This window comes from Amphiprion ocellaris, chromosome 20 (assembly GCF_022539595.1).
Source record: "Amphiprion ocellaris isolate individual 3 ecotype Okinawa chromosome 20, ASM2253959v1, whole genome shotgun sequence".
In the NCBI taxonomy this organism is placed as follows: domain Eukaryota; kingdom Metazoa; phylum Chordata; class Actinopteri; family Pomacentridae; genus Amphiprion; species Amphiprion ocellaris.
Window position 1 is genome coordinate 11,384,402 of NC_072785.1, and position 18,565 is coordinate 11,402,966.

General features: G+C 38.7%; 3 protein-coding genes across 3 annotated transcripts; all 3 read right to left on the reverse strand.

The window, feature by feature from the left end:
- Window positions 1–372: 372 nt before the first annotated feature.
- On the reverse strand, window positions 373–3,599 carry LOC111573253 (B2 bradykinin receptor-like). Its single transcript, XM_055005735.1, has 2 exons — window positions 3,583–3,599; window positions 373–2,291 (listed from the first exon to the last, which is right to left on the reverse strand). The coding sequence occupies exons 1-2, from the start codon at window positions 3,597–3,599 to the stop codon at window positions 1,259–1,261; spliced, it is 1,050 nt and encodes a 349-aa protein (XP_054861710.1). The 3' UTR covers window positions 373–1,258.
- Window positions 3,600–7,145: 3,546 nt separating this feature from the next.
- LOC118469107 (B2 bradykinin receptor-like) lies at window positions 7,146–8,485 on the reverse strand. Its single transcript, XM_035951476.2, has one exon. The coding sequence runs from the start codon at window positions 8,483–8,485 to the stop codon at window positions 7,433–7,435; it is 1,053 nt and encodes a 350-aa protein (XP_035807369.2). The 3' UTR covers window positions 7,146–7,432.
- Window positions 8,486–13,299: 4,814 nt separating this feature from the next.
- LOC129347744 (B2 bradykinin receptor-like) lies at window positions 13,300–15,398 on the reverse strand. The gene is made up of 2 exons (XM_055005736.1): window positions 15,379–15,398; window positions 13,300–14,921 (listed from the first exon to the last, which is right to left on the reverse strand). Exons 1-2 carry the CDS (start codon window positions 15,396–15,398, stop codon window positions 13,931–13,933), a joined length of 1,011 nt encoding a protein of 336 aa, XP_054861711.1. The 3' UTR covers window positions 13,300–13,930.
- Window positions 15,399–18,565: the final 3,167 nt, after the last annotated feature.

Sequence of the window (18,565 nt, forward strand, 5' to 3'; positions counted from 1 at the left end):
GTTCACCAAATAAAGGCTTGCTGGAAGTGCTAGAAGCGAGATCCAGTCCAGGGTAAAAAGGAAAAAAAAGGAACACATCTGTCCTCTTTGATCAATGCATCATGCATATTTGTTTTTAATGGCCAATTTATGGTAACACTGAAAATATTGCAAGGTTTTCATGAGGATGTACATAGTGTTTCAACAATCATTCTCTCATAACAGCAAACAGCTTAATATGAAATGCACAGTGATTTATGCCTTACAGACATAAGGGATATTGATGGAGCTTTGATCCTTTTGGACCTGACAGCATTAAGTGAACACCCAACAGATTCAGCATCACACTCCTCTAACACTGTCAGCCTCAGGATGGACAGTTTATTTAAGCATCAAAATGAATGTAGCAGAATTACACTACACGTGACTAAAAAGGTATGGAAAGTTCATTGTTCTGAGTTTCCTTTTTAGTATTTTAAATATGCAAACACTTCACAGTTTACACACCGAAGTTGTTTCAGCAACACTGAAATGTGTTAAAAAAATACAGATACAGCGGTATGACTATTTATCCTGATCCTCTGACTTTGAATAGTAAATACTATGCACAAAGCAACAAACTATACAAGCATTCAAATATCTGCACAGTGTGCCGGTTGCCAGTCTCCAGTGTTGACTTGAGTTGCAATGTCACACACAAAACTAAGAAATATTACAGGATTTTAAAATAGGATGATGTTTGTTTTTGAATATCACAATCACGCAACAATACAGTTATGTCACAATGTACAAATACACAAGACAGAAAAAGAGTTTAAAATACATATCCACAGACATACACATGCATTCAGGCATGAAACATCCCAACACTGACTTGTTATATCTAAAGTTTCAATGATGTTACATAGAGACACGAAGTCTGCCTCCATTTCTTTGGCACATTACTTCCATTTTCTTACATTGTGTCCATTATTGCTGCTGTAAAACGTGTGGTAATGGTATTTGATGTATGTCTGATAGCTAATGAAACAGAGTCACATTAAGTCACTTCCTTTCAGAATGACCACACCTTCATTTCAACACATCTGTTAAAGTTTGACACAAAACACCAATAAAATGTGGCTTTATTTAAATAATGTGTATGTCTCAATCATCCTGACCTCGGACTTTTGTGTTGTCACGAAGGTTGCTGTTGTTAGGGCTATGTTGTTTTATTGTACAAGATCTTGAAAACATGCACACTGAGTCAAAAGATCACCATTATTAAAGTATCTTCAGCTTAAAGACGTCTTGACACGTTTGTGCTTATCTGCATGAATAATTCCTTAACTTTTGTCTGGAAGGTTTTCCCTACAATGACATAGAGAATGGGGTTGAGAACACTGTTGGATAAGGCTAAACTGGTGAAAATGTGTTGGCAGATGTACAAATTGTTGAAAAAGCGGCACCCATTCAGAATATTAACTCTACTGAGCAGGTATAGTATGCTAACCACATGCATTGGTACCCAGCAGATGAGGAACGCCAAGAGGACCACCAGGACCAGAGTGGTGGCCTTCTGCTCTTTTTTCTGAGCATTTAACTCCTTCTTCAAAGTCCCACTCAGAGTGTTAGTGATTTTGAGGGTGCAGAAGGAAATAAGGAAAGTGGGGATGATGAAGATGAACAAACTGATCCCTTCAAACACCAGAAACGTGGAAGGACTTGGAAAATTTAAATCACATGTGGTAAAATTTCTCTCAGAGTCATGTACAACTTCCCTGTAAATGAGTGAGGGAACATTCAAGAGAAAGCATACACCCCACACCAGCACACATGCCACTTTGGCGTAAAATGGCCTCCGCATTCTTCCACTGGTCAGTGGGTGAACTAGTGCCAAATATCGGTCAATGCTCACCAGAGCAAGGATGATGATGCTGCAGTAGACATTCATGCTGATGGCGAAGGGAAGCAGTTTACAAACAGTTTCACTAAGGTGCAAGTCATATTTTGTTCCTGCAATCACAGCAAGGACGGGAAAAGGAGACATCAGAAAGAGGTCGGCAGCAGCCAGGTTGCTCAGGTAGATCTCAGCCACAGTACAGGCCTTTTTGTGGAGCCAGAAAACCATCAACACAAAGACATTCAAGAAGATTCCCAGCACACTGATGATCAAGATGTACACTGGAATCACTGTGAAGATCCAATCATTTGGATTGTAGTGGCACCAAGTGTCATCTGTGCTGTTTTGATTTTCATCCACAGCTTCATGGCTGAAGTTTGCAGGGATGCTGTTGAGAAATAAAGGAAGGAAAACCAGACAAAAGATCGTGCTTAAAACTATTGGAAACTTACATCATCAATTATCTAACTGTTTGTTGTAATGATGTAGAGATGATGATAATACTGAGAAATTCTGAAATCTGAGTCACACTGAATTCTGTGAAACAGAGGAGCACATTACAGAACACTATAGTTGTTTTTCCAATTGATTCCTGAAGTGTTTCTTTACAACAACAAAAAATCTGTAGCAAACTTTACACTCAGTGTGACTCAGCTTTACAAAAATCTTGTCTTGGTAGCTCTTCAAATATGACAGCTGAGGTTCCACACACTGGTATGCTTTTGTTCCAATTTTCAGCATTTTAGTGTGTTATTTCACATTATAATTATTACATGATCATATACTGAATATTATGTGATTGAATACTGATGTTGGAAGACAACAGTCACCATATGTTAATAAGTACATTTTGTAATTAAGTTAAAAACAAAACAAAAAAACTAAATTAAACATGAGTTCACGAAAATGGGGATATTTTCTTTTGTAAATCAACTCCATTCAGTCTTCAATTGCTTGTGCAAGCAACAGAAAATGAGTACTCAAAGAGACTGATGTTTCCACAAACCCCTTTATGGTGTACTAAAGAAAAAAATTATCTATTTCCAAGGACCATAACTAAGTGTGGTTTGTTTGACAGTGACTGATAACAGATAAAATTCATTTGGATTCGTTAGTAATTGCCAACTGTTGTCATGCACCATGTTATGTAAAGTCCACACAGATTAAACAGACCAAGCAATTTCCGCTAATGATCATAAAATTAATTATAGGTTTGTAATAAAGCAATAAATTTGTAATTAATATTTGCTGAACCTTTTTACAGTGGAGCAAGCTTGATTTTTTGCTGTTTGCTTGATTGTTAACGTGAGTAGAATTGCAAGCATTACAGATTTTTATATTCTAACTTTGTGAGCGAGCAATGTTTTCTTGCAGCTTTATATCAGTGATTATATGTAATTTTTCAATCAATAATCTTCTTAAGAATGTTTCTTAATAGGTAATTTGGTATATTTAAACCTCATCAACATGTAACGCTTAACATGTGAGACAAATACAGTTAAGATCTAGAAGCTGACATGTCGACACAACAAAACTACAAAACCTGACCTGAACCTAGCTGTTGCTTTTTGTTTACGCTTTTATAATATGTCTGCTTATTCTTGTTCACAGCTAATGTAAAAAGTATAACACTGTTTCTGCTGAACACGAGTGAACACTGCTAAGTTGTTTATATTGTAATGAGAGAGATTGAAGGTAAAATATTGACAGTTCTTGCATACCTTGACAAAAGAGTCATCCTTTCTGGTGAAAACAGAAAATGTTAAAATTCCAAGCAAAACTCTTCCAGTTCCTTCTGCTGCTGTGCTCCGTCAGTTTCAGGATCTCACTGAATTAAGAAGGTAAACTGATAATAAATTGATGTGGGCCAATATCTTTGACTCATTCACTTTATTGCCACCTCCTCCTCTTTTCATATTGCCCCTCCTGTTTCGTCCTTTTTCTCGTAGAACTGTGAATCTCAGGTTGCAGTATTCAGAGATTGTGTTCACATGATTGATGTTTTTTATTGATATTTTCCCAGAGATTGCTTTAAAATAAAGTTGACCCCTGATGTGGACATCTCAGCCCTCAGCAGGTTATGAGAATGTTCATTATTGTATTCATGCCACTTAATTCAGCAAAGTCATTTGAAAATATGTTTTGAAGTGGAAAATTTGTGGGCAGAGTTGAAAAGGCGTAAATGCACAAGACAGCCTACAAATCTGACTTAGTTACACCAGTTCTGTTACTGCTGGCATTCAAAGAAATGCAACTTTACTAAAACTTCGATGCCACTCACCTCTGACATACTGGTCACGAAAAGGGCCTTAAAGTAGTTTGAAACAGAGTCCTCTTTCTATGCAAAAAACAATTCTGAAATTTAGCAAACCTCAGCAAATAAGCATTGCATGTGGCAGCAGAAAGACAGCTGAAAACTAAAACACTCATATACATATAGAGGTGTAAGATTTGAGATCTTATCACAAATCTTAATCTGTGATAAGATTTGAGGAAAGTGCACCTATATCTTTTATTGTGCTGTTTTTGTATTACGTAACTCTTAAACCCAACCGGAAATAAACCATTTACACCACAGTCAACCATTTTATTACAAAACAAATAGAGACAATTTGTCCAATAAACTGTCAGAAATACAAAGACAATGCAATGTTTTTCAAGAACTCCCTAATAGTTCCTATCCATAATTTGTTGAAAATAGGACATAGGACAACGGACCGAAGCAGTCCCACTTTCAAGTGTTCTTCTGCCAGGATGTTGCAGGATCTGCTATAGCAACAAAAGAACTATCAGGGAGATTCCTAATCAGAAGCCGTGGATAAACAAAGGCATCCACGATGCTCTGAAGACCTGCACTGCCGCCTACAACACAGGACTCACTGCTGGAGACATGGGACCTTACTGGGCCGCTATGTTCAGCATCCACAGAGGAAGGGAGGCCAAACAGAGGTACGGGGAGAAGCTGGAGTCACAGCTGCAGCAGAGGGACACCAGGGGACTATGGCAGGAACGAAGAACTATGACGGACTATAAAGCAGCACTGATGCCCATGGTGAGTGCTGATATGTCTCTGGCCGACGAACTTAACAACTTTCATGCGCGCTTCGAGGCTCCCAGCTGATCCATCCTGCCCAGCAGAGAGGAGGAGACGCTCACCGTGACGGAGTATGATGTGAAGCTGATGTTTCAACTCGTGAATACTAAGAGAGCTGCGGGACCTGACGGTATAAAAGGCCGTGTCCCCAGGCTGTGACCTGTGCCAACCAACTTGTACTGGTGTTCACGGAAATATTCAACCTCTGGCTCGGCCAGTGCATCATCCCCAGGTGCTTTAAGCAATCTATTATTGTTCCTGTCCACAAGAAAGTTAAGCCCAGCTGTCATAATGGCTACCATTGCCCTTACCTCTCTGGTGATGAAATGTTTTGAAAGACTGGTCAGAAACTTCAGCACCTCCTCCCTACCTGTCTCCATGGACTCCCTACAATTTGCATACCGGCCAAACAGATCTACAGATGACATCAACCCCCTGCTACACACAGCCCTGGCCCACATGGACACTAGGAAGGGGAATTTTGTGTGAATGCATTCAACACCATAATCCCCGCCAGACTGGTGACTAAGCTGCAGGACCTTGGATTCACCCTCTCCATGTGAAGGTGGGTCTACACCTTTTTGACCAGCAGACCACAGATGGTTCAAGTGGGAAAACACCTGTCCCACTCATGCACCGTGAACATGGGTGCTCCCCAGGGCTGTGTGCTGAGCCCTCTGCTGTACTCACTGTACACTAATGGTTGTCTGTCCACATCAGACTAACACCATCATTAAGTTTGCTGACGACACAGGAGTGGTGGGACTGATCTCCAAAACAACAAGGAGGACTATTTGATGGAGATCACCCACCTGGAGGACTGGTGCAGAGACAACAGCCTCCTCCTGAATATCAGCAAGACCAAGGAGCTGACTGTGGATTACAGGTTCAGTTGGACAGAGGTGGAGAGATTTGAGAGCTTTAAGTACCTGGGTGTCAACATCACGCAGGACCTGACGTGGTCCTGTCACATCAACACCCTGGTGAAGAAAGCTCAACTGTCTCTACCACCTCGGACGCCTGAGGGACTTTATGGTCCCTGTCAAGGTGCTCAGGAAATTATACACCTGCACCATTGAGAGTGTTTTGGCTGGGAGTATCACCACCTGGATGGGCAGCAGCATCCAGCAGGACTTCTTGGCCCTGAGGAGGGTGGTCCGCTTGGCTGAGTGCACCATCAGAACCACCTTCCCCACTCTGCAGGATATTTACAACAAACGATGCAGGTTAAAGGTCAGGAAGATTGCAAGCGTGCCCACCCACCCCAGCCAGAATGTTCTCTCTGCTGCCGTCAGGGCGGCGTTATTGCAGCCTGAAGGAAAAAACAGAGAGGATGAGGAGGATCTTCTTCTTACAGGATGTTTGCCTGCTGAAACTGGAAAAATAGTCTAAATCGACAATGAACTTGCAAATTTATTTTAAATTCTTTAATTCTGTTCAGTATCCTGTTTTCTTGTTGCCTTGTATATATACATATATATTTTTTGCACGATTTGACACTTTGATTTAACATATTTATTCCACTCTTCAATCTTGGCAAGAAAATTATTGTAAGTTTGCACAAGTCGCAATGTCACTTACAAAAGTGAATAATATTAAAAGGTTTACAAACATGATAGGATTGTTTTGAATATCACAAGGAGGTAACAATAAAGTTATGTCACAGTAAGTTGACACAGACATGTCACAATACAGACACAGAGATTTAAATACATACACATGCTTTCAGGTGTGAAACATCCAACCACTGACTTGTTGTATCAAGAGTGTAAATGATGTTACAAAGACACATAAAGTCTGCCTCCCTTTCTTTGTTACTTTACTTCCATTATCTTAGGTTTTGTCCATTACTTCAACGATGTAAAGCATGTGTGGTAATCCTATTTAATTATGTAACAGTGTAGTTCTTGTGTTACATCTGAAAGCATGATAGCTAATGAAACAACTGTTAGGGTATAAGTGGTAGAGTGTCAGATTTTGGTAAATGCACCAGAAGTGTTACAAAACATCAGCAGGGTGTCCTGAGATAGATAGTCAGTCAGTTCCAGTATAAATGACCACACCCTTCATTTCTACTAATCTGTTGATGCTAGACGCATAAGAGGAATAAAACAATGAATCTTCATGCTTTAGTTGTCCTTATCCATGACTTCATTTTCCAAAAGTGTTGTCCTGAGAAAATATGGGGTCAGGACTGTGTTGCGAAAGATTCTCTGAAAGATACACCAGAGTGAGCAGGTTCTCACCACAGTATGTAATCAAATAAACATGACATTGTCTTGGCTTCACCCTTCTGAGAAACAGCTTGAACATGAATACATCCTGAATATTAGGATCATTTAATTGTAATGTGAGCAAAACTTTTTCTGACATTATGTCTTCGTAAGCAATAGTCAGTTTCATTGTACAAAATCCTTAAAACATGCACTGCAATTAAAAATTACTTTTATTGGAGATCAGCTTGAAGCATCTTCAGCTTAATGACATCTTGACAGGTTTGTTTTCACCTGCATGAATAATTCCTTAACTTTTTTCTGGAAGGTTTTCCCTACAATGACATAGAGAATGGGGTTGAGAACACTGTTGGATAAGGCTAAACTGGTGAAAATGCGTTGGTAGATGTACAAATTTTTGAAAAAGCGGCACCCATTCAGAATATTAACTCTACTGAGCAGGTCTAGTATGCTAACCACATGCATTGGTACCCAGCAGATCAGGAATGCCAAGAGGACCACCAGGACCAGAGTGGTGGCCTTCTGCTCTTTTTTCTGAGCATTTAACTCCTTCTTCAACGTCCCACTCAGAGCGTTAGTGATTTTGAGGGTGCAGAAGGAAATAAGGAAAGTGGGGATGATGAAGATGAATAAACTGATCCCTTCAAACACCAGAAACATGGAAGGACTTGGAAAATTTAAATCACATGTGGTAAAATTTCTCTCAGAGTCATGTACAACTTCCCTGTAAATGAGTGAGGGAACATTCAAGAGAAAGCATACACCCCACACCAGCACACATGCCACTTTGGCATAAAATGGCCTCCGCATTCTTCCACTGGTCAGTGGGTGAACTAGTGCCAAATATCGGTCAATGCTCACCAGAGCAAGGATGATGATGCTGCAGTAGACATTCATGCTGATGGCGAAGGGAAGCAGTTTACAAACAGTTTCACTAAGGTGCAAGTCATATTTTGTTCCTGCAATCACAGCAAGGACGGGAAAAGGAGACATCAGAAAGAGGTCGGCAGCAGCCAGGTTGCTCAGGTAGATCTCAGCCACAGTACAGGCCTTTTTGTGGAGCCAGAAAACCATCAACACAAAGACATTCAAGAAGATTCCCAGCACACTGATGATCAAGATGTACACTGGAATCACAGTGAAGATCCACTCGTGTCCATCATAAAGGCACCAAGTGTCATCTGTGCTGTTTTGATTTTCATCCACAGCTTCATGGCTGAAGTTTGCAAGGATGCTGTTGATAAATAAAGGAAGGAAAACCAAACAAAAGATTATGCTTAAAATTATTTGAAGCATGCATCATCAATTATCTAACAGTTTTGTTCTAATGATGAAGAGATGATGATAATACTGAGAAGTTCTGAATCCTGAGTTACACTGAATATTGTGAAATACAGAGTATAGCTGAGTACAAATTAAATGCTGTCTACTGTGAAATATTGAATTCTGTGAAACAGAGGAGCACATTACAGAACATTATAATTGTTTTTCTAGTTGGTTCCTGAAGTGTTTCTTTACAACAACAAAAAATCTGTAGCAAACTTTACACTCAGTATGACTCAGCTTTACAAAAATCGTGTCTTGGTAGCTCTTTAAATATGACAGCTGAGGTTCCACACACTGGTATGCTTTTGTTCCAATTTTCAGCATTTTAGTGTGTTATTTCACATTATCATTATTACATGATCACATACTGATTATTATGTGATTAAATATTGGTGTTGGAAGACACTAACAACCACTATATGCCAATAATTACATTTTGTAATTAAGCTAAAAACAACGCAAAAAAACTAAATTAAATGTGAGTTGACAAAGACAGAGACATTTTCTTTTGAAAATCAACTCTAATCAGTTTTTAATTGCTTGTGCAAACAATATAAAAATGTGTAATCAAATGGACTCATATTTCCTTAAACCCTTTATGGTGTAATAAAGAAAAACATTATGTATATGAGAGTAACATAACTGAGTGTGGTTTGTTTGTTTAACAGATAAAATTCATTTGGATTCATTAGTAATTGCCAACCGTTGTCATGCACCATGTTATGTAAAGTCCACACAGATTAAATAGACCAAACAATTTTCTGCTAATGACCATAAAATTAATTTTACGTTTGTTGTAAAGTAATAAATTTGTAATTAATGTTTGCTAATTTTTTTCAGTGGAGCAAGCTTGATTTTTTTGGTATTTACTTGATTGGTAACATGAGTTAAAGACTTTGAATGACATGTTTGTTAATGAACAATGCTTTCTTGCAGCTTTGTCAGTGTTTATATGTAACTTTTAAATCAATAATCTTTTCCAGAATGTTTCTTAATAGGCAATTTGGTATATTTAAACCTCATCAATATCTAACGCTTAACATGTGAGACATGTTAAGATCTAGAAGCTGACATGTCGACACAACAAAACTACAAAACCTAACCTGAACCTAGCTGTTGTTTTTTGTTTACGCTTTTATAATACGTCTGCTTATTCTTGTTCACAGCTAATGTAAAAAGTAAGACACTGTTTCTGCTGAACACGAGTGAACACTGCTAAGTTGTTTATATTGTAATGAGAGAGAATGAAGGTAAAATATTGACAGTTCTTGCATACCTTGACAAAAGAGTCATCCTTTCTGGTGAAAACAGAAAATGTTAAAATTCCCAGCAAAACTCTTCCAGTTCCTTCTGCTGCTGTGCTCCGTCAGTTTCAGGATCTCACTGAATTAAGAAGGTAAACTGATAATAAATTGATGTGGGCCAATATTTTTGACTCATTCACTTTATTGCCACCTCCCCTTTTCATTTTGTCCCTCCTGTTTCTTTTTGTAGCAGAATTGTGAATATCAGGTTGCAGTATTCAGAGATTGTGTTCACATGATTGATGTTTTTTGTAGTGTTTTCCCAGAGATTGCTTTAAAATAAAGTTGACCCTGATGTGAACATGTCAGCCCTCAGCAGGTTATGAGAACGTTCATTATTGTATTCATGTCACTTCATTCAGCAAAGTCACTTGAATACGCTTTAAATCAACACATTTAAACAGTTTGTTACAACATTTTTAGCTGGGCAGTGGCTGACATTCATCGTACCAGGCTTTGATAATACAATTAGTTTTATTTTGTTGGTTTTTTTTAGTTATGTGTTATGTTTGGGTCTGTATCCTTGTTTTAATTGTAATAAAACTCTTTGTTTAATTTGATTGGTCTCTGCTTGTTCCTATGTGTCTGCACCTGTGTTATCTGACCGAGGCACATTCTAAGACTTAGAATTAGTTAATTGATGTTTTTTAATATTGTGGCTTACCTTTTTCCATTGTGTGTTTATATATTGGTTTGGTTCTGATTTCTGTTTGCAGTTTGTGCTTTTGTAACAGTTTTACGGTGATAATAAAGTGAATCTTCACTGACAAGAAAAACTACGCTTTGGGTTTGAGGAACCACACCATTAGCGAGCTACCAGTGAAAATCAGACAACTCATAGGGAGGACAATATATGTGGCAAATATACTCGTTTCATTTTATTCTCTTCTCTCCCTGTGAGTTGAATCCAAAACCAAAGCTACCTACTTGTGCACGATTTTGAATGCCACCTGAAGCATTAAAAGTTAGATGCAGACTATGACAAGCCTTTCATTTCAGAAACAGTGTCTCCTCATCGCTGAGCTTCACCTGAAGAATGATTCAGCATTCTAGAGATGTTGTTCATTACATGCTCATACAGTATGTGCAGTGAAGTCTGAAGACACTCAAGCATGCAGACAGATAGAGGAGAGGGTTAAATGTTTGGTGGAGAATGTGGGCATAGGTCCCACGACGTCTCGCTTGCTGAGCAAGCCCTTTAGAATTTGAACCATATTCTCTTCCTTGTGAAGTGTTAAAACCAGTTGTTCTGCTTTTTCCTCAGCTCTGTAGAAACAGTTTGTGGAGGAGTTGAAGTACTTTCCTCATGAGGAGTTGTGGCGTTTGATGCAACAGTCTCTTGTGTGAAAGGCTGATGAGTGAGGACATGCTCGGCCTCCTCTGTGTGTGCTCTCAGCTGCTCTCTGCTGGTGTTTTGGCTGCTGTGCTTGTGCTGCTGCTCGGTAAAGAATGGCTGACGCCGTTCGCTCAGAGGTATAATTAAAGTGTACTGGTCCATCAGCAGCATCTTCTTGAAGATGTCCATAAAGCTGAGCAGCCCCTCCTGCTTTGCTCAGCTCCAACAATACATTCTCTGCAACAGTGAGAAATGAAAGTCAGTGGAAGAATCCTTGTAATGACTGCTTTAATGGCTGCCTGATCCAAGAAAAAGCACCTACCTCCTCCAAAGACCTGAGACTAACAAGCCTGTGGTCTCTGTATCAGTCTGTCTCGCAAACTCCTCTGGAGTCTATAAAGAGACAACAGTGTTTAAGTCAAAGACTCTTTCCAGGTAGACAGATAAATATATTTACACAAATACATTTTGTGAGGTACTCTATCTTTCGGAGTTGCTTCTAATTTATTTGAGTATTTTTCATTTTCCCTTACTTCATGCTTTGACTCCACTATGTATCAGTTTCAAATATTGTACTTTGTGCTCCATTTGTTGATAACATTATAGATATAGTTTGATAAAACAAGAATATATTATATAATTAAATTATAATGCTATATAACAGATGAACATAAATGTTCATTTGTCCTTGAGGGCAAATTTGCAAGATGTCCAGCAGATGAGAATTACTTAAATCTCTTTCACCAGCTTCCCATTAAAGTAATGCACACTTGAATGTAATAATAATCATATTCTAATGCGATACATTAATTTGAAATAAGCCACTTTGTCAAATTTACCTTTGGCACTTTGAGTACATTGCGATGTCGATACTTTTGTATTTTTACCTAAATATGATTCTGTATATAAGTCGAGCAGAAAATCCGGTTGCTGATCCACAGTTTCCACAATGAACTTTATGCAGCACAAACCCATACATATGTTGAACCAAAATTTCTTCACTTTAAGATCTGTTTCAGGAGCACATATCTCCATTTTGTCAAGAAGATACATACCACATCATATTTGTCATCCCTCGGAAACAGTGGGCAGCCAAGAGCCAGTTCAGCTGCAACCAGACCAAGAGACCACATGTTGATTAGCTCAGAGAAGCTCAGACCCTGCAACACCTGTGGAGCTCTGAACAAACAAGAAAAGTTCCATGTTATGCTTTAATGCTACAATTTCACTTCCATCAAGATGTTGCATACAAAAAGATACAAATTTCTCCTGGTAGCCACATGTTTTCTGATCTCCAGTTCCTGTACTTACATCTACCACAGAGTCCCCACAGATGACCCTGGAACAACTTTGACCAAAGTCAACCAGTCTGGCCTGAAGTGGCTGTTGCTTCTGGTACACAACCATGATATTGTTGGGTTTTATCTCAGTGTGGATAAGTTCCAGGGTCTCGAGGTGGCTTAGTGCTGAGGTGGCCTGAAATAATACCAATGTGTTCTTGTGAGATCTCAACTATAGTTCCTCTTTAAACATGGTATATGTTTTAAAGTATGATATCAATACTACTGAGGGTAATGATTGGGAAAATCCAACATACCTGATGAAGAGCTGGAAGGATCTCAGACCAGATTTAGACAGAAAACCCAGAGGTAGAACAAACATTCAGATCTTGTACTTTAGTAAAACTACCAGTAACACAGAGTAGAAATACTCATGCATTCAACAGTATACTTAATTAAGAGTTTCAAAGTATTAAAAAACTAAGTTAGTCCATATCAACTATATATAGGGCTTTCTAGGAACAGCAGGTAATACAATACATTAATTCCACAAAATTATTTTAAGTTTGCCCAAGTGCTACAATGTCACATACAAAAGTGAATGCTATTAAAAGGTTTATAAATATGATAGGATTGTTTTTTAATATCACAAGCAGGTAACAACGATGTTATGTCACAATAAGTTGACACAGACATGTCACAATACAGACACAGAGATTTAAATACATACACATGCTTTCAAATGTGACACATCCAACCACTGACTTCTTGTATCAAGAGTGTAAATGATGTTACAAAGACAAATAAAGTCTGCCTCCCTTTCTTTGTTACTTTACTTCCATTATCTTAGGTTTTGTCCATTACTTCAACAATGTAAAGCATGTGTGGTAATTCTATTTAATTATGTAACAGTGTAGTTCTTGTGTTACATCTGAAAGCATGATAGCTAATGAAACAACTGTTAGGGTATAAGTGGTAGAGTGTCAGATTTTGGTAAATGCACCAGAAGTGTTACAAAACATCAGCAGGGTGTCCTGAGATAGATAGTCAGTCAGTTCCGATATAAATGACCACACCCTTCATTTCTACCAATCTGTTGATGCTAAATGCATAAGAGGAATAAAACAATGAATCTTCATGCTTCAGTTGTCCTTATCCATAACTTCATTTTCCAAAAGTGTTGTCCTAGGAAAATATGGGGTCAGGACTGTGTTGAGAAAGATTCTCTGAAAGATACACCAGAGTGAGCAGGTTCTCACCACAGTATGTAATCAAATAAACATGACATTGTCTTGGCTTCACCCTTCTGAGAAACAGCTTGAACATAAATACATTCTGAATATTAGGATTATTTAATCGAAATGTGGCCAAAACTTAATTTTCTGACATTATGCCTTCGTAAACAATAGTCAGTTTCATTGTACAAAATCTTTAAAACATGCACCCTCATTCAAAATATCGCTATTATTGTGGATCAGCTTGCAGCATCTTCAGCTTAATGACTTATTGACAGGTTTGTGCTCATCTGTGTGAAGAATTGTTTAACTTTTGTCTGGAAGGTTTTCCCTACAATGACATAGAGAATGGGGTTGAGAACACTGTTAAATAAGACTAAACAGGCGAAGATGACATAGCAGAGATCCAGATTTTTGATGAAGTGGCACCCATTCAGAATCTTAAGTAAACTGAGCAGGTCTAGTATCCTAACTACATGCGCTGGCACCCAGCAGATCAGGAACACCAGGAGGACCACCAGGACCAGAGTGGTAGCCTTCTGCTCCTTTTTCTGAGTGTTTAACCTGTTCTGTATCCTGTTTCGCAGAGCGTGAATAACATTGACGGTGCAGAAGGAAATCATGGAAATAGGGATGATACAGCAAAATTCATCGATCCCCTGAAACACCAGATACATAGTAGGAATTGGATCTTCAAGAGCACATGTGGTAAAATTTCCCTCAGGGTCATGTGTAACTTCAAGGTAAATAAGTGGGGGGACATTCAAGAGAAAGCATACACCCCAAACCACGACACATGCCACTTTGGCATACAATGGCCTCCGCATTCTTCCATTGGTCAGTGGGTGAACTAGTGCCAAATATCGGTCAATGCTCACCAGAGCAAGGATGTAGATGCTGCAGTCTGCATTCATGTTGAGGAAAAAGGGGAACATTTTACACAGTGCTTCACTTAACTGCCAGTCATCTTTTGTTCCTGCAATCACAGCAAGGACGGGAAAAGGAGACACCAGAAAGAGGTCAGCTGCAGCCAGGTTGCTCAAGTAGACCTCAGCCACAGTACAGGCCTTCTTGTGGAGCCAGAAAACTATCAACACAAACACATTCAAGATAATTCCCAGCACACTGATGGTCAGGACATACACTAGAATCACAGTGCGGGCCCAACTGCTTGGTTCAGAAGTACACCAAGTGTCATCTGTGTTGTTTTGATGTTCATCCACTGTGTCATGGCTGAAGTTTGCAAGGATGCTGTGGAGAAATAGAGGAAGCTTTACAAGGAACTCATGTTGGAAGCTTTTTAAATATGACACTAAAAACAATTACATGACATTAATTGTTTTAACCAAACTTTAAGTTTGAAAACAAAAACAATAGTTCAATAAAATTAGTTTTGTATGTTTGGTGTAGTCTGTTGACTAATGTTTTTGTGTGTCATGCAAAAAAATAAATATTAACCCTGATTTGTGGAAGTACTTTAAAAATTGAGATATCTGCTTTTGCAGATAAACTCCACTCATTTATTCATTGTTTGTGCAAACAGTGAAAAATGTGCAAAAATACAGATGGATGTTTCCACAAACGCTTTATGTTGTAATAAAAGGAGAACAAGCCAGAATGATACATGAGTAATATAACTAGGTGTGGTTTATTTGACCTTAGACTGATAAAAGAGAAAATGCACATATCAAATAAAGCTTATGCATACCTTGTTGGTAAAAGAGTCATCGCTTCTGGTGAAGACAGAAAAGGTGAAAATTCCCAGCAACGCTCTTCCAGTTCCTTGTGCTGCTGTGCTCTGTCTGTCTCTGACCTGCTCACTCAAAAGAGAAAATAAACTGATAACAAAGTGATGCCAGCCAATATCTTTGACTCATTCACTCTATTGCCACCTCCTCCCCTCTTCATTCTGTCCCTCCTGTTTCTTCCTTTTTCGAGTAGCATTGTGCATCTCGGGTTGCAGTATTCACAAAATGTGCCAACATGATTCATATTTTTTTATGGTATCAAATATTCGTTAAGTTTTCTAATGCAATGTTTATTGAAACTTGGTAATATATTTTAAAAAGCCACTGGCCAGCCTTAAACTGTGGTGATTACAGTGTTAATTGCCTTCAGTCTGGGACAATCTTATACTAAGTGGAGGCAAGACAGCTGCAAATTCATCCACACATTTTTTTTCTCTGTGAAAGTCAATGGAACTGCATCTTAATCCAGAGGGAATCACTGTCATGTTACACAAGGCTAGTGAGTTGGACCTCTGGGATGCCTGGCACAGTCCAGTAGATGTGATGTGATGCTATTACAGGGAAACAAACTACTTCACACAAATTAAATAACTTACATTTTTAAAGCCTCTCCACATATGTTGTCTTAAATGAAAACAGAGTTGAGTGGCTCTTTTAGCTGAAAATAAAAGAAGCACAAAGTTGGAGACCTTTCCTTGGAGACCTTGAGGTGTTGTTTTCCAAGAATCTTCCAGGGAGCCAAAGGCATAGCAAGCTGAGGAATTGGGATTGTCATACCAATGGATTAGCAAGACTGAAACAGATTAAAAACAAAAAAAAAGCATCATTGTAATTAATAGTAGATGATCACAGTTACAGGACTGTGCTTATCTGGATTGGTTCAATGAGCCTTGCATTCCAGTTTTATCCCATTCTTTATCTCAAAACTGCTCAGACTCTGTCGGGTTACACCAGAATTATAACTGAACAGTCCTTTTCAGGTCCTGACATAAATTCTAATTTGAATTGAAGTCTGGACTTGGCTTCAGCCACTCCAGGACATTCGCCTTGATGTCTTATAACATTTTTGTGAAGCTTTGGTTGTTTGCTTTGGGTCATTGTCTTGCTAGAAAACAAATCTTAACTGAACACGAAGGGAGATTTAATGACTTGGATCACTTGGATTACTTATTTACCATATTTAATTAATTGACATTAATTTGTAGAAAGCTGTTTTTACTCAGGGGTGGTTAGCACCTTTGCCTTGCAGCTAGAAGATCCCTGGTTCGCATCCCCGCCTTCCCAGGATCTTTCTGCATGGAGTTTGCATGTTCTCCCTGTGCATGTGTGGGTTTTCTCCGGGTACTCCGGCTTCCTCATACAATCCAAAAATATGCTGAGGGTAATTGGTTAATTGTCCCTAAGTGTGAATGTGAGAGTGATTGTCTCTCTATGTGGCCCTGCGATAGACTGGTGACCTGTCCAGGGTGTCCTCTGCCTTCGCCCTAAGTCAGCTGATAGGCTCCAGCCCCCGCGACTCTAATGAGGATTAAGCCATGTATAGATAATGGATGGATAGTTGGATGTTTCTACTCACATAAAAGAGTCTTTTGTTGTAAATTCTTGTTTTAAAAGTCAAATTAACTTGACAATTATGTAGGGAGAAAACTCCCAATTGGGAACAAGACACAAACAGGCCAGAGAAGCAGATATAGATGTATATTGTGCATCTACAGTGCAACACATAAGTGTCATTAGGGAGACTGTAAACATAACATTTGCTTCCATTTCTCCTGCGGCTTGCATCAATTATCTGCATTTGTGTCCATTATTTCCTCCGAGCACAGTGTTGTATATTCTCTGAAAGTGCTGTTTAACCATGTAACAACAGCATCATTGTGTCAAACCTCATGAAATACCAGTTCATAACATTTCAGTCCTTACATCCTTTCCAAAACTAAATAATTTGTCAATTTGTCAAGGTGTCACTCACCTATTACATACTGGCCACAAAGAGAACCTTAAAGTAGTTTCAAATGAAGTCCTATCTCAATGCAAAAAAAAACGTATAATAAAAAATAAATTCAGAAATGTAGCAAGGCTCAGCAAGTCAACACTACTAGTGGAAGCATTTTTTTCTGTGCACTTTTTTTCCTTGCACATGCATGTGAGTATTGATGCTTCTGCAGCGTTTGTTCAATGTACACAGGCAAAGAAACTGTACGGATTTGATCAGAAATGGACGAGTTGGTGAGGTACACTACCATGTTGTTCTCCTCCTTCACCAGCATCTAGACTACATACAGAAACAGGCAGCTGACTGTAAAATAAGGTAAAAAAAAAAAAAGGTGTGGATGATTTTACATGAAGTTAGAGGTTGCAATAATACAAAGGTGGCTCTAGTTCAATGTGATAACTTATACTGTGCATATGAGCTGCTGAGGAGAAGAGTTTCTTTTCATGGTTTTGAACTGACTGGTAACATTTTTTCAGTGTCTTTGGAAATGGCGCCACCATTTGTGTAAAATCTCTGTTGAGACTGAAAATTCAAGCAAGTATGTTGCTGTATTTGCAAGGTTTTTCTTGTGTTCCAGGACCATTTACCCATGCTGGCTCTTGAAGCATTTTGTTAAAAAAATCACAGGTTGTAAACATTAATAAGACATTTATTTGCATTTACATTTGTTTATTTGACCTGTTCAAGCAAAATGTTACAAATATACACATTTAATTTTACTCTGTTCTCTTCCTGTAAGAGATGAATCAGCAAGCAAAGCTCCATAATTATGCTTGGAGGCCACCTGAAGCAGTAAAATGAATGTGCATATTGTCACAGGCCTTTTATTTAGGAAACACAGACAGTGTCTCTGTCATTGATCAGCTCTCAGTGACTGATTCAACAGTCACATGCTCATACAGTGCAGTGAAATTTGAAGCCTCTTAAACACAAGCAGGCAGAAGAGAGGCTTTAATGTTTGGTGGCCAATGCCGGCATCGATCCCGCTACTTCTTGCACTGTAAGTGAGTGCTCTCCCATCTGACTTAATTCTTGTTTGACTGAAGAAAACTCTGCAAAGTGGATGGAGAACATGAGAAAACACTGATTAGGGGTCATGAAAACTTGCTGTGACAGTTACATCTGTGTGGAAGGAAATAAGGGTGTGCTGG